Source organism: Salvia splendens, chromosome 13 (genome assembly GCF_004379255.2).
Source record: "Salvia splendens isolate huo1 chromosome 13, SspV2, whole genome shotgun sequence".
NCBI classification, from domain to species: Eukaryota; Viridiplantae; Streptophyta; class Magnoliopsida; order Lamiales; family Lamiaceae; genus Salvia; species Salvia splendens.
In genome coordinates, this window is record NC_056044.1 from 21106981 (window position 1) to 21122984 (window position 16004).

The 16004-nt window shown below is 32.1% G+C and overlaps 1 protein-coding gene and 1 pseudogene across 1 annotated transcript; one reads left to right on the forward strand and one right to left on the reverse strand.

Moving 5' to 3' along the window:
* Positions 1-7603: 7603 nt before the first annotated feature.
* LOC121760681 lies at positions 7604-8491 on the forward strand (annotated as a pseudogene).
* Positions 8492-9619: 1128 nt separating this feature from the next.
* On the reverse strand, positions 9620-10042 carry LOC121760683 (transcription factor IBH1-like). The gene has a single exon (XM_042156316.1). It carries the CDS (start codon positions 10040-10042, stop codon positions 9620-9622), a length of 423 nt encoding a protein of 140 aa, XP_042012250.1.
* Between the last annotated feature and the right edge of the window lie 5962 nt (positions 10043-16004).

Here is a 16004-nt window from a genome sequence, read left to right on the forward strand (position 1 = left end):
TTTTGATTTTGTCACTGAACTTGACAATTTTTTGATGCTCTTAGGGCATGTGCATGTATTCCATGTAGTCAAGTTAGTAAGATGAGATCTTCATTAATGTTGATGTATCCCTTTATTTTATAATGAAGTTTTTAAGTTATTGTTCTGTTTTTTCCCCTTATGTATTTGAATGTTTGAGAGTGGTTAATTTTGAAATATATGATGAAGGTCAGTAGAGGGGTATTAATAATTGAATAAACATAAAGGAAACTCTAGAACTGGATGAGTAAAATAATGTTTTTGCATTCTGATTCATGAGTATGTATAAATCCTGATGAACATGGCATAGGGGGAGTCAAATTATGTACAAGTTTAATTTTGAGGTGATCTAATGAATAAATATTTAACCTAATGCAGTCAAATAATCAAATATTCCAAGTCACAGAGAATGAGTTATGAGGTCAAATCATGACCTCCCAACTCTTTAATTCAAAAGAGTTATATAAAACTTATTCATAAGCTAACCTTAGGAGTCAAATAATCAAATAGATTATTCTTGATATATGTAAAATCAGAGTTTTATCCATAATCTACCTGATGGAGTCCATCAGATTGTTACATATATCAAGAATCACAAACAAATAATCAAATAGGTCGTTGTTGAAATAAGTTTTATAGATTATTTGACTCCATCATGAAAGGTATATATATTTTCCTCTATAAAACCTACTGATTATTCTTCCAAAATTACTATCAACTAAAACAAGCACTGAAATGTTAGGTAGTTCTCCCTTTTTACCTCCACCTTTTTTCTTCTCAAGTTTGTTCCCTTTTCACCTGCTTCGAATAGATCTTCTTCCTTTCATGATTTTTACTTGCTTCATTTCAGATCTGCAATATTAAAAAAATAGCATTGATCAACTAAAACAAGCAACAAAATTGAGTTTACTTTAATGCTTATTCAAAAAGTGTTCAGGGTGGACCTAATTTTCTACTACATCTTTTTTCTTAAAGTGCTAATATGTACTGATTATTCTTCCAAAATTACTATCAACTAAAACAAGCACTGAAATGTTAGGTAGTTCTGCATCAGGTTAACCTTTTTTCTTCTCAAGTTTGTTCCCTTTTCATCTGCTTCGAATAGATCTTCTTCCTTTCATGATTTTTACTTGCTTCATTTCAAATCTGCAATATTAAAAAAATAGCATTGATCAACTAAAACAAGCAACAGAGTTGAGTTTACTTTAATGCTTATTCAAAAAGTGTTCAGGGAGGACCTAATGTTCTACTACATCTTTTTTCTTAAAGTGCTAATATGTAGTAGGTTCAGGAAATTAACAAGAATTTTTGTTGGTATTATTCTAAGTTCAGTATTAGTCTTAATCTGAGAATCATGTTAGTGAAAACTCTTTTTGGTTTCATCATTCCATAAAACCTACTGATTATTTTTCGAAAAATTAGTATCAACTACTACAAGCAACTGAAATGTTATATAGTACAGCCTTTTTAACTCCACCTTTTTTGTTCCCAAATTTGTTCTCTTTTTATCTGCTTTGAATGGATCTTCTTCATTTCATGATTTGTAGTTGCTTCCTTTCAAATCTGCAATATATCAAAAGTAGCATTGATCAACTAAAACAAGCATCAGACTTGAATCTTTAATTTAATGCTTATTCAAAAAGTGGTCAGGGAGGACCTAAACTTCTACATCTTTTTTATTAAAGTACTAATATGTAGCAGGTTCAGGAAATTAATAAGAATTTTTTTTGTCATTATTCTAAGGTCAGTAGTAAGCTTAATCTTAGAATCATCTTAGTTAAAAGTCTTTTGGGTTTCATTCTTCTAATTTCTGAAAAAACAAGTTAAATAATTTGTTTTGTGGGATAATCTGAAAGGTCTTCTTGGTACTTGTGAAGTTCTAAGGCTGTAAAAGATGTAATCTGCAGAGATTAATATGTCTGCACTATAATCTGAAGTTTTTATCTTTTTAAGGCACAAATAAGTTGGTATTACCTTCTTTGTCATTCAAGTTGAGATTCTTAATCAATGAAGAAGTTAAAAAGATCTGCCATACTTAAGAGTTGTGCTCATCAAGAAGTAACACCTACAACATCAGGTAAACTATTTAACTTTTACTGTTATGAAATTTTCGTTGAAGCTGTGTGATTTTTTTACAACTCATTTAGTACTTGTATGTTCTGAAGCAAGGAAATCAAAATTTTATGAGTCATTATGAATCCTAATTAAGTTATTCCATCCTATCAGTTGAAGTTTTTTTTTAAAAATTTACTTGAAATTTGACAAGCATTACAGATGTCAGTAGTCACAATTGTAGGTCTGCTTGAATAGAGTCTATCAACAACATTTCCGAATGTAATTGAGAAATATATTCCATAAATGAACTTTGTGTGAGGAAACTTATCTCATCAGGTTGCTTAAAATGGCATTTTTCCAAATATTTGTAGTTTTTTTTCCAAATTTTCGATCTATTTGTTGAATTCACTTCTTCTCCGATTCTGGAAAAAGACACTGAAAAAATTCAGAATACACCTAATGTTTGACCTTTTTGAATATTAGTCTAAAATTTGTTGGAATATACCTGTAATTGAAACCAAATTTGATCTGATTTAGTAGCATATCAACGGCCTTTTGCTGTGGTGTACCGATTTTATGACACTTTCCGACGTTTAGCTTGAACCTACGGCGGAGGCGTCGGTAAGCTGTCGATGAAGAAAATGAATTCCGGGATTTTCAGTGTCAAATTTCTAGGGTTTGAGATTGTTTTGTTAGGATTTTAGGGTTCACAAGGGAAAGAGGAATCGTAGTTTGGCGTTGTAAAGGTAATGTGTTGTCCTCCGCATCGGCGCTTCAACGGATGATCTGATTTCGGCGGAGGAACTTCATGTGTAGTTAGGGTTTCTGGAACGGCGCGAGGAGGAAGGAGAGAAAATGGCTTTTATATGGTGTATAAATTATGGTTTTGTTTCTTAAGTGGGTTAATTAAATAAAGTATAGCCTAATTAAATCAATCAATTCCCCACTTATCTGTTGTATAATTTTGGACTTATCCATTGGGCCTGCATTATTTAGATGTATGGGCCAATTTAAGAAATCAGATTGGGCTTATATGTTCTCTTTTTGGGTATGTATTAATGTGTTGGGCCATTTAATTGTGTATTAGTCTTTCTAATTATATAATAATAAGTGTGTTTAATACTTATATGTAAAACGATTATTTTTTATTATATTTGGTTAAATTCTGCAATTAATATAATTAGGTATTTCATGTAAAATTTTATTTAAAATTATGTATGCATTTGTATTTTTAATAATTATGAATTTTTTTAATGTGGTGTGCTATTTAATTGTGTATTAAGCATATTCTATTTATTTTTTTTTATCAATTTAACAAACGTTTACTATTAGTATTTATAATGCTTTGTAAATTAATTACATATATTAAATGTATTTTTATATTTATCTTAATATGTTGGGGTATTAGATTTGGGCTCTTATCCTATACGTTAAATGTTTGGGCCTTGATGTAATTTATTTGGGCTCTTATTTATTTGTTGGGAAACGATGCTAATTTGTAATATCGTTTAAATCATGTGAGTAAACTTTGATAATTATTTTTAAATGTTAGTAGCAAGCTATTATTGTATTTCTTTTAATTTGGAAAGTAATATTGTACTTATATATTGTGTACTGTTTTTGTACTAAATTTGCTTTATATTTTGTAGTTGATGTGTGTGGATCGTTTGACAATCCTATTGTTATAAGTGATGATGTGCTTGATGAACACAATCGGTCTATTGTCAATGAGAGCTCTTTCGATTCATCTAATTTTAATGAAGATGGAGGTATTTTTAATCGCAGTTTGGTTACTTTGTTTTTATTCCTTATTTTGTTGATTATATATTTCAAATTATATAAGTTTTCTTTTTATGTTGTACTAACATTTTGTTTTTATAGAATTTTGGGATATTGGTGATCCTTTGTATATGTGTTCGCATTGTGGGGCATTATTTTGGTATGAGGAACGTCTTGGCAAACCAAATAAGGCCACTAATCCAAGATATTCGGGTTGTTGTATGAATGGAAATATTGCGATTCCTAAATTGACTTCTCCACCTGACGTCTTGCACCAATTAATGTTCTCGAATGACGCCAAGAGTAGTCACTATTTGAAAAATATTCGTTCATATAATTCGATGTTTGGTTTTACCTCCATGGGAGGTAAAGTTGATAATAGTGTGTACACTGGTGGTGGTCCCCCTGTATTTCGTTTACACGGGCAAAATTACCACTTGATTGGTAGTTTACTACCATTAGATGGTTGCGAACCGAAGTTTGCCCAGTTATATGTGTATGATACAGAGAATGAGATCAATTACAGAATGACGTCCGTGAGGTAAATAGTTATCATTTTTTAACACATTAAACATATATTTTTTTGTTAAAAAATAGATTTAGTAAATTTTATTTTACAGGCAAAGGGATGATGTGAATAATCTTCATTCAGAGATTGTTAGGGATTTGCAACATATGTTGGATGAAGAAAATGCGTTAGTTAAGTCTTTCCGTATGGCCAAAGAAAAGATTGGACATGAAGATCAACCCAATGTAAGTTTGCGGTTGCTTGGTAAGAGAGGTAGGGATGGAAGAACTCATAACCTACCTTCTGTTTCTGAGGTTGTTGTGCTTGTCGTTGGGGATTTTGATGAAGCTTTGGGTGACAGAGATATTGTTGTTGTAAAGAAGTCTGGGCAGTTGCAACACATTAGTGAACTGCATCCTTCTTATCTTCCACTTCAATATCCACTTTTGTTTCCATATGGGGAGGATGGTTATAGAGAAGATATTGGATTTTCCAGAAATTCTTCTTCTTCTTCTTCGTCATCGACCCATAGAAAAAGTATTAGTCCTAAATAATTTTTTGCGTTTCGCTTCCATGAAAGAATTTCTGAGTATTCTATTCTTTTATTTGGAAGGCGATTGTTTCAACAGTTTGTCGTTGATGCCTATACGATGATTGAGACTGGTCGTCTTACTTATGTACGAACCCATCAGAAAAGGTTGAGGGCTGAGTTGTATAGTGGTTTAGCGGAAGTTGTTCTTCGTGGTGAGACAGATGGCTCAAGGCATGGGAAACGAATTATCTTGCCTTCCAGTTTTGTTGGTGGAGCTCGATATATGGTTCAGAATTATCAAGATGCTATGGCGATCTGCAGGTGGATTGGTTATCCAAATTTGTTTATTACCTTTACGTGCAATCCTAAGTGGCCAGAGATATGTCGATATCTTGCATCTAAGGGTTTGAAATCAGATGATCGTCCTGATATTATTTATAGGATCTTTAAAGTTAAGTTGGATAATTTGATAAGAGATCTTAAGAGTAAAAAAATATTTGGAGCTGTGAAGGCAGGTATGTTTGAGCATTTATTTTTCAAAATAAAGACATTGATTTATAAAATTTTTGGTAGTTGTTTTTGATAAAGTAATTTATTTAAATTATTTTGTGCAGTTGTGTACACGGTTGAGTTTCAGAAACGTGGATTGCCTCATGCCCATATTTTGCTGTTTTTAAGCAATGAGGACAAACAGCCTAAGCCTCAACGCATTGATGAGATAATTTCAGCTGAACTTCCCGACCAAGTAACTGATCGTCAGTATTATGAGTATGTTAAAGAATTCATGATGCATGGGCCGTGTGGTGTTGTTCGAAAATCATCTCCTTGCATGCTCAATGGACGTTGTTCCAAATATTTTCCCAAGAAATATCTCGCGGCCACAAACATTGATGAAGATGGTTTTCCTGCTTACAGACGTAGAGATAGTGGTCGTGTTGTTATGAAGGATGGTGTTCCCTTAGATAATAGATATGTTGTTCCCCACAATCGTTTTCTTCTTATGAAGTATGGCGGTCATGTCAACGTTGAGTGGTGCAATCAGTCGCAATCTATTAAGTATTTGTTTAAGTATATAAATAAGGGTTATGACCGTGTGACAACTTCTTTTTTCTAATCTGGTGCGGATGGTGCTGAACGATGTACTGATGAAGTAAGTTTGTACTACGATTGTAGATATATATCGTCTTGTGAAGCTGCTTGGAGAATTTTTGGATTTGAAATTCAATATAAGGATCCTCCTGTTGAAAGATTGAGTTTTCATCTTCCAGATCAACAACATGTCATTTTTGCTGAAGCTGATGACTTGGATACTGTTTTGAATCGTAAGACAATTCATGAAAGTAAGTTCTTGGCTTGGATGGAAGCAAATAAGATATTATCTCAAGGTAGGGATCTCACTTATGGTGAATTTCCGATGAAATTTGTATGGAAGAAGAATCATTGGGAACCTAGGAAACAAAGATATTCGATTGGAAGGTTGTTTTATGTTGCTCCTGGTTCTGGTGATATGTATTATCTCAGATGTTTGTTGAATATTGTTAAAGGAGCTTCTTCGTATGAAGACATCAGATGTGTTAATGGCGTTCAGTATGATACATTTAGAGATGCTTGCTTTGCTTTAGGGTTGTTGGATGATGATAAGGAATATGTTGATGGAATTGTAGAGGCTTCTTTTTGGGCTTCAGCTCAATCCTTTGAGATTGCTCTTTGTTAGTTTGTTAACATCGGAATCTATTTCACGCCCGGACTTTGTTTGGCTAAGTTGTTGGAAATATTTGTCCGAAGATGTTCTTTATAACCGCCGAAAAATAACAAATTATCCTGGTAAGATATTTTTTTAAATATTGTCGTTGCATGTTTATTATGTTATTTGTTATTATTTTCTGTTTATTATGTAAGTTTAATTCTAGCAACGTATTCTTAATTACTATAGGTCTGATCTTGAGTGAGGCTGATATTCAGAATTTTACATTGGCCGAGATTGAGAAATTGTTGCAGAATCTTGGCAAAACTTTGCGTGATTTCCATGGTTTACCGTATCCTGGTAATCAGTATTTCGAATCAAGTGAAAATAGACTGATTAATGATGAGTTGTGTTATGATCGTGAGAGTTTAGAAAGGGAATATTTGGAATATATATCCAAATTCACTAATGAACAACTTTCTGTGCATGACACTATAATGTCGTCTGTGCATTCTAATAATGGAGGAATATTTTTTGTTTATGGCTATGGAGGTACGGGAAAAACTATCATTTGGAGATCATTGTCTGCAGGGATTCGTTCTAAGGGCGATATTGTTTTAAATGTGGTGTCCAGTGGCATAGCTTCTTTATTATTGCCTGGTGGTAGAACAGCTCATTCTCGGTTTAAAATTTCCATTAATGTGAATGAAGATTCTATGTGCAATATTAAACCAGGCGGTGCACTTGCTGAGTTGATTGTGAGAGCTAAGCTTATTATATGGGATGAAGCTTCGATGATTCATAAACATTGCATAGAAGCCGTGGATAGAACTTTAAGAGATATTGTGCGTGTATGTGATGAGTTAAACATGAACAAACCGTTTGGTGGAAAAACTGTTGTTTTTGGTGGTGACTTTAGACTGATCTTGCCAGTTGTTCCTAAAGGCAGTCGGCAAGATGTTGTGAATGCTACTATTAACTCATCTCATCTTTGGAAAAGTTGCACAGTTTTAAGGCTGACAAAAATATGAGGCTTTTGAATGTGGAAAATGTTGATGAAGCCTCTAAATTGAAGGAATTTTCCTCTTGGGTTGCCTCAATTGGCGATGGTGTTATTGGTGGTCCAAATGATGGTGAAGTGGATATTCAACTTCCTGTTGACATTGTTTTGTCAAATTCTAGTGATCCTCTTCGAACCATTGTTTCAAACGTATATCCTTCTTACATGAATCCTGAAGAATTGATTAGTTGTTTGAACGGCCGTGCTATACTTGCTCCTACTTTAGAGGTAGTTGATGAGGTTAACCAATTCATGATTTCTCTGGATCAGTCTCAAGGTCGAGTTGACTTTAGTTCTGATAGTATTTCAAACTCTGATTCCACATCAAATGGTCTTGCTGAGATACATTCTGTTGAGTTTTTGAATAGTTTGAAGTGTTCTGGTACACCTAACCATAAATTGTTGCTGAAAGTTGGTACTCCTGTGATGTTGTTGAGGAACAAAGACCGGTCAAACGGGTTGTGTAATGGTACAAGGTTGATAATTACACGATTAGGTGATTATGTGTTAGAGGGACATGTATTGGGTGGCCATAATATTGGCCATAAAGTGTTGATTCCTCGAATGTCCTTAATACCCTCTGATCCGAGATTGCCTTTCAAGTTCCAAAGAAGACAATTCCATTTGGCTGTGTCGTATGCAATGACTATTAACAAGAGTCAGGGTCTATCACTGTCTCATGTTGGATTATTTTTGAGAAAACCTGTGTTCAATCATGGACAGCTGTATGTTGCTATATCTAGAGTCACGAGTCGTGAAGGTTTGAAGATTTTGGTGTGTAAAGATGAAGAAGATTAAGGCAATGGTGATTCTACTGTTAACATTGTTTATAAAGAAGTTTTTCAAAACTTATGAACTATTGTATTGTTGATGTTTGCCTAAGTTCCTATTTATGAAAATTTGGTGGTGTTTTAATGAACTTATTTTACTATTCATTTATGTATAATGTATGTATATAAGTATTATTATCTCATCTTTTTTCTGTATTATATTTTATTTATTTCCCTCATATTTGCGTTTCAAATTCATAAAAATTCTTTTTTCATTGGAAATCGACACTTATTTATTCGTCTTGATATTTACAACGTGTCTTTTTACAAACGTGAATTCTTTGTCTGCACGCATAATTGTACAATATTTATCATCTCCCTTTTTTTAAGTTCATTTATCTTAGAATTTTTTACAAGTATTATGGCCCCCGTGCATAGCACGGGTGGTAAAACTAGTTATGTTAAAAGTTTGAATTTCAAAAGACTACGCTTGACCTAGCTATTTGAGAAAATTAAACTAAAATACTTAATACGTATGAAAATATTTTTTTATTAAATCTGTGAATATTTAATTTAAAATTTTAGAATATTTTTTTTCAAATTACTGCAAAATGATTAGTATGTACTAATATTTTTAAAATTAATTAGATTTATAAATAAATTTTTAATATAAATAATCTAAAAAGTCAGTTATATATGTATATATGTACAATTATCACTACCCCACCCAGAACTACAAAATAAAAGAGCGAGATTATAATTTATATGGAATTACAAAATTAATAACTTTATAAATTAACCTTGTTCCCTGAACATTAATTTGTGGGTAAAAATATAAGTGCATTTTTACATTTAATCTCATAAGAACTACATTGGCCTCTAGCTAACAGAACTAGCCAGGATGCTCATTATAGATCATTTTCTTATGTGGATACATTAGGTACGGTATTTTATTTCCGGCACCTAATTAATTCACTCATATACATATACATAAATACATTTGTGTATATCATGAGTCAAAATTCTCATCTAAAATTAAATGCATATTCATCGCCATCAAATATGAATCGCTATATATTTCAATCTCAACTTCATCCACAATTTCACTGCCCAACACAACTTTATGCTATTTATAAATACTCCATATAATAACACTAATTAATTAACCTTATACATGTTATAGCCACATATTTATCAATATAAAGCTCTTATCTTACAATGTTGTTGAAGAAGAAGAAGAGGAAGAATGAAGAATCTCTCTCATGATTTGCACCTGAGCTACAAGGCACTCTATATAGTGAGCCGTTTCATTCAACAAGCTCCGCGAATCCATGGCTTCCCCACCTGGTACGACATCGCATAGTTGGTTCAACCCAAACCTCGTATCCGCATTTCTAGGGTTTCGCCTCGCCCTCTTTCTCTCTCTCATCTTCCTCAGCAGGGCCCGGCTCCATGCCCTCCGCGGCCCCACTGAAGAAGCCATGGATGCATAGGCCGCGCCTCTCACTGCGCGGTGCCTCCTTCTCTTCTCCTCTATTGATACTGGCGACGGCGACATATTGTACTTGATTTTCTCCAAGGCTTTCAGAAATCGGGAGGCGAGCCTCTTCTTAAGGGGATAATTAGGGTTCTTCATTGTTGAGAAGGAGAGGGTTTTTTTAGGGTTTTGTGAGAGAGAGGACATGGATATATTGGGACAAAATGATTACTGCTTGTGAGTTCTGACATAAGAGATTTGTGTGTTTATATATATAGCCAAAGTGTACGTGCGTTGATCATAAGAGAGAGTTTGATAGAAGCAAAAGGATTGAAAATGGGAGGTGAGACTGAGAAGGGGGCCGGCTTGGTGGTAGGGAATCAATCTTGAAATGGAATCTTCATTTTTTTTCAAATGTGTATATAAATTATATTTGTGTTTAATAATTGCTAGCTGGAACTAAAACTGAAGAATAAGTGCATTTAATTAAGTTTCTCTTTTGATAGTTTAGTTTGCCTTTTTAGTTACTCCCTTTGTTCCCGTATAGTTGAGGCGGAACTTTTCGGCACGGAGCTTAAGAAATAGATGTTTAGTGTGTTAACTAGACAAATAAAAAAAGTAAGAGAGAAACAGAGAAAAAATTGGAGAGAATAGAGTAGAAAGTGAATAAAGTAAGAGAGATTAAAGTAAGAGTGAGAAAAATTGTTAATTATTAATATAGAAATGACTCAACTTGGAGAGAACATCTCAAAATGGAAAAATGACTCAATTATGAGAGAGCGGAAGGAGTACAATTTACAGATCACACACATCCAATGGATGACTTGTTAATAAGAATGCAAATATTATTAGGTCATAATCTCTCACTTTCATTTTAGGGTTTGGAACAAAATTGTGGGGTTTGGATTAGTCTCTAACTACCATATGATTGCACATGGCTTCACTACCCTTTTTTCAAATGAAGGTCCCTTATCTCTCTCTATCTCACAAATTATATAAACTAATCAATCTTCTCCTTTCTAGAAGTTAATTAGAGGGGAAGGCTCTTGGTGGTATAATTTGTATTTTAACTCGATTTATTTTAGGTCTACATTTGAATTATTTGGATTTGCGTGTAAATGAAATACTTACTATGTGATCAGTGCCAGCTTTTGTTAGGACGTCAAACTAATATACACAACATTTTCAAGCATGTTAATTAAATCGGAAATTATGTAGTATATATACTAATAATTTTTTAGTTGTTGAAATAATAGAGTTCTCCTTTGTTAGAATTCCACAGCCTTCATGAAAAGCCCTGATCACCTAATCCTTTCCATGGACCCTTCCAATTCGCATCAGAATATATTAATTCACACATTTTATAATACTATATAGTATACCACATTTTATCTTCAAATGATATCATATTACGCACTAGCTTATTTTGCAGCATAGGTTAAGACTCTATTATTGACTTTACACATATTTTACAACTATGTCTACATTTATAAGTATACACGTATGTGCCACCAATAGAACGAATGAAATTCACACAAGAAAGTCTAACTTTATTTTTGTAGTTGAAGGATCATTGTATTATATAATTTGCAAGCTGTCAGCCATTTTTTTCGTGACGAAGATCGTTTAAACAATCTTGGTTGTGCCCTAGCTAGATTCTCTAGACAATCACATATGCTACAAGTCTATAAATGTACATATATAATTGAAAGGTCCATATATAAACACTTGAAATAATTGACGTTGGCATCGCAGACAAAATATTGGTACTGTTAGGCATAATTTGATAAGGATTAGAGATATTTTTTTTTGTTAATTTTCACATATTATAAAGTAAACTAATAATATTTCATTTTGTTTACTAAAATTAGTTTTTAATACAGTTTACCCAAATTAGTGCACTTTTATTTTTGAATTATTTTCACGATATCAATATGTCCACTTAATACTTAATAGTAACTGAATTCTAACCACTAATGACGTGATTCTATTTTTAACAAATGCTATTTTAAGTTTTTAACCATTATAATTGAGCATTAAAATTCATATTGATTACTTTGAGACTTATTTGTAATAGATGGAAGGAATAATTCATATAGCCAAAGGCTTAATTCCTTTTTCCACCCTTCTACTCTATGTCCGCCCATTCTTGAAATCCTCTATCTACTTTTGATATCTCATTTTGTATCCTTTGCTAGCTACCAATAATCTTTTCGGGTATCAATCATTCTTTTAACTACTTATGTTTAAGTTTAATTTTAATTTTAATCATACAAATAGAATTCATATGTCCATTGATTTAATTAATAGTTTATAGCTATTTATAAATAATTATTTATTAGAGTTGATTAGAGTTCATACGTATTAATTTCTATATTATTAATAAATACAGTTAGTGTTTTATTTGTATTAAATACTGAAATTATTCTCAAGTGAGAGTTAAAAAGTTGACAATATGATGTGAGGGAATTGCCTTTTAAAAACCCGGAATTTATGTTGGTGTGACAATTTTTTTCTATTTTTGTGTGACTAATTAATTCGAAATTACACGAATGGAGGGGGTAGGGAAACTGTCTCAATCTATCACTAATATTAATATATGAGGCGGAAAGCTATCAAAATAATTATAGATAGAGAAATGAAATTAAACCATGAGGAACAACAGTAACGGGGCCGTGAGTCATGTTAAAATCAATTAAGAAATTAGGCTTGGGAAAGCAAAATGCGAACATGGGTAGGGTCAGAATTAGGGTATCAATTGATATATATACATCAAACCCATGTTTTTAATAATAGGACGGCTTACCTAATTATTTCGTAATTATTTTGATATAAATCAATGGTATCCACATGCATGCATGCATGAGTGAATGGACCTCTGGAATTTGCCTCTGACTCAGCGACAGGTGTAATCTTATTCTCTAAATTTTAATTACTATATATATATGCAAATGCTAACATTTTGGTTTAATTAGGCAGCATGCCTTTGTACGCATCGTAAACTAAATAAATGTGCATCTAGCAATTGGATTCTTTAATCGCACCATCTAGGTTTTGCTACATAACACAGAAATTTGACTTTTAATTTAGTCAATTTAATAAAGATGTAACATGTATTGTAGCAATTAAATATTATCCTATATTTTCGCCAGTTCTGTGATTAGCAAAAACATTGAATAGTTGCATCACAATATTGTATTATCCGCGTTATATACTAGTGTTAAATATTTTTATCTCATATTTGCTAAATTAAGGCATCTATGATATATATTCAGCTAGAGATGTAATCAAATGTAAACTCTAAATATTATAGAAATTTCAAATTATGATTTGGACCGTTAGAAAATGCCAACAGATGACAAAATAATCAACAGAAAAATGTCAACAGAGTATCAATGGTTGACAATGTATTAACAATGTGTTGACATCAAAATCTTAAAATTTTACGATGTGTTGACACCGTGTTTCCACTATGTTGATGAGTTTGGAGTTTGTACAATATATAGAGTTAACATTTTATCAGTACCCTATTCAGATATCTATAAATTCTCGTAGTACTTTTTTACCATTAATAAGTTTATTTACACATTATACAATTTGCATTATGAATATATAAATTTTGCATCAAGGATATAATAAGTCTGCATCAGTGGCCAACGCATAATTTTTTTTTTTGGTACGGGCTCTACTATATAATACTTCATCCGTTCCATAAAAATGATATTCTCTCTGTCTCACGGTAAGTTAGGTGTATTCCTTTTTTAGTCGCCCCAACCAACTTGACACATTTTCTTTTTTAGACAAAAAAAACTTTATCTTTCTCTACTTTTTTCTCACTTTTATTTTAGCATTATTTTTTATTTAACCATTAAACACCACTATCTAAAAAACTATGTCCAAAATAATTGTATCACATTCCTTGGGACGGAGGGAGTATTTTTAGGATTACATAAGTTTTAGAGCACAATAGGTAAAACATGAAATAAATACAAAGAAAATTTTGAAATAATATTTTTTGTGAAGAAAATTGCAATGCAAATAAATACTATTAAAGTCAGAACTACTTTATATTTTTTTATTAAAAATAAAAGTTATGGATTTAAATTTTACTTACGCAAATTACATGGCTTTCTGTAATGGAGCACTTTTAATTTAATCAAGAAAGTTTTAGCTTATAAAAATTGATAGTAGTTCTCTTTTAAAATAGTAAAGGGACTTGGCATGCTTTTTAAACCAAAACTAATCGGCATTTTTCAAAAGGAGTTTTACAATTATAATCTGGAGTAGTATTATATTGGTCGACAGCTATTGTCCTATATTTTGCAAAAATCAAATACAGTATATTTATTAGCAGATCATTTAATTTTTTGGGCTGTGCAATATCAAGATAATGGGCTATTTTATAAAAAAAATCCTAAATGAAAACGTACAAGTTGGGGCGAGCGCCTGAGGCCGACTTATCAAACATATAATATCCAATTCGAAAAACTCAAATCAATTTATTTAGACTTTTTTTTATTTATATGAAAATATTAAAGATGAGAAGAATATATAGACACTTTAAAACATAATAACAAATGCTTAAAACTCAGTTTAGTTGCGAGATTGTTACTCGAAAGGGAGGCAGTATCATCTGCTGAGTTGGAGCTGGTTTCTGAGTCCATGAAGATGCAAGGAACAAGATATATAATCAACTGTTTTTGTTGCACCATAGTTTGATACATGTATCTATGATTCCAAATTTGTAGCAACTATTTTCATGGGATGCCTTCTTCAACTGAAAATTCATCTATTTGAGTAAGATATTTTCACATCCTCATATTTCAAGTAAGAACTTATATCTGAAATAGCAAATCAAATTCTAGTATAAGGCATATTTGAAGGATTTCACAATTTACACTGCATAAACAGGTTTGGTTTCTCTTTAGTCCTATACTACTATACTACTCAACTTGACAATTTGAGAGATCAATCCAAGAACAAGATGCTTCTGAAAACAGAAAGTCACACTAAATGATCCATTCAATGACTCTTCTTAACAATTTTAGTTCTAAAGTAATAGTACTAGTTGATCATTGCAATATGAATATAACGGTCATGTTATGTTGGGGAGTCTAATAGTCACATATATATATAAGTAAATTTCGTTTGTTTAAACTGTTGGGAAAAATAACGTGGGTAGAAGAAGAATGGAGAGGCCTTTGTCTTTTCATTTCTTGTAACCACCGTGACAATTATGATTTCCCTAATGGTGACTTATTGGTAATGTTCTTTCACTTCCCTTTCTTGTGCCTACAACTACAAGGCATGGAAGTGTAGTAGAGAAAATACATACCTTCTTCAACACATTCTTCTGTGTGAGTATTTAGCATTTATAGCCTATAGGATCATTGTTGGATTAATCATTAGAACTCCATCAAGTTTGTCCGTACCTGACATGTTTGAGATGCTTCTACATGCTAGGATGAAGTCGTTTTATCATTAGGGCAGTATGACAATCCGAGTGCACTCGGCATGATGTAATTTGTCTTTTGGAAATATAACTTTCCTCGACACAGTAAGATTTATTTTATTGCTTTTTTTGTATGTTCATTTGCGTTTGTTGTTATTTTCTTCAGTTGTAGTACATGTACACGACTCAAGATTTCCCATATTATTTGACAACTGCAAGAGCAAATTAGTATAATCTCCGAAGGCAAGATTATGTATTTTTTTAGATTTGTATAAATGATATTCCCTCCGTCCCGCCATTAGGATTCCCAGTCACTTTTGTGCACTTTTTGTAAAAATGATAATAAATAGTAAAGTGGAGAAATGGTAAAGTAAGAAAGTAAATAATGTTAAGAAGACTTATGTCCACCGGGACTTCTAATGGCGGACGGAGGGAGTAGTATTTTATAAGTTAAAGTATAAAGAGTAAGTTAAAGTATAAAAAGAATAAATATATTGTTTGAATTAAACCAAGGAGAATACATATGTTTTTTATTGCTTAAAGAAAGAAAATAGATCAATTTAGGTGGACATATTTAATTGATTCTTGATCAGTATGTTTTTGTTTTCATTGGTGTTGATTTTATAAATAATTAAAAAAACAGAAATGCTGTATTTTAATTAAATAGTT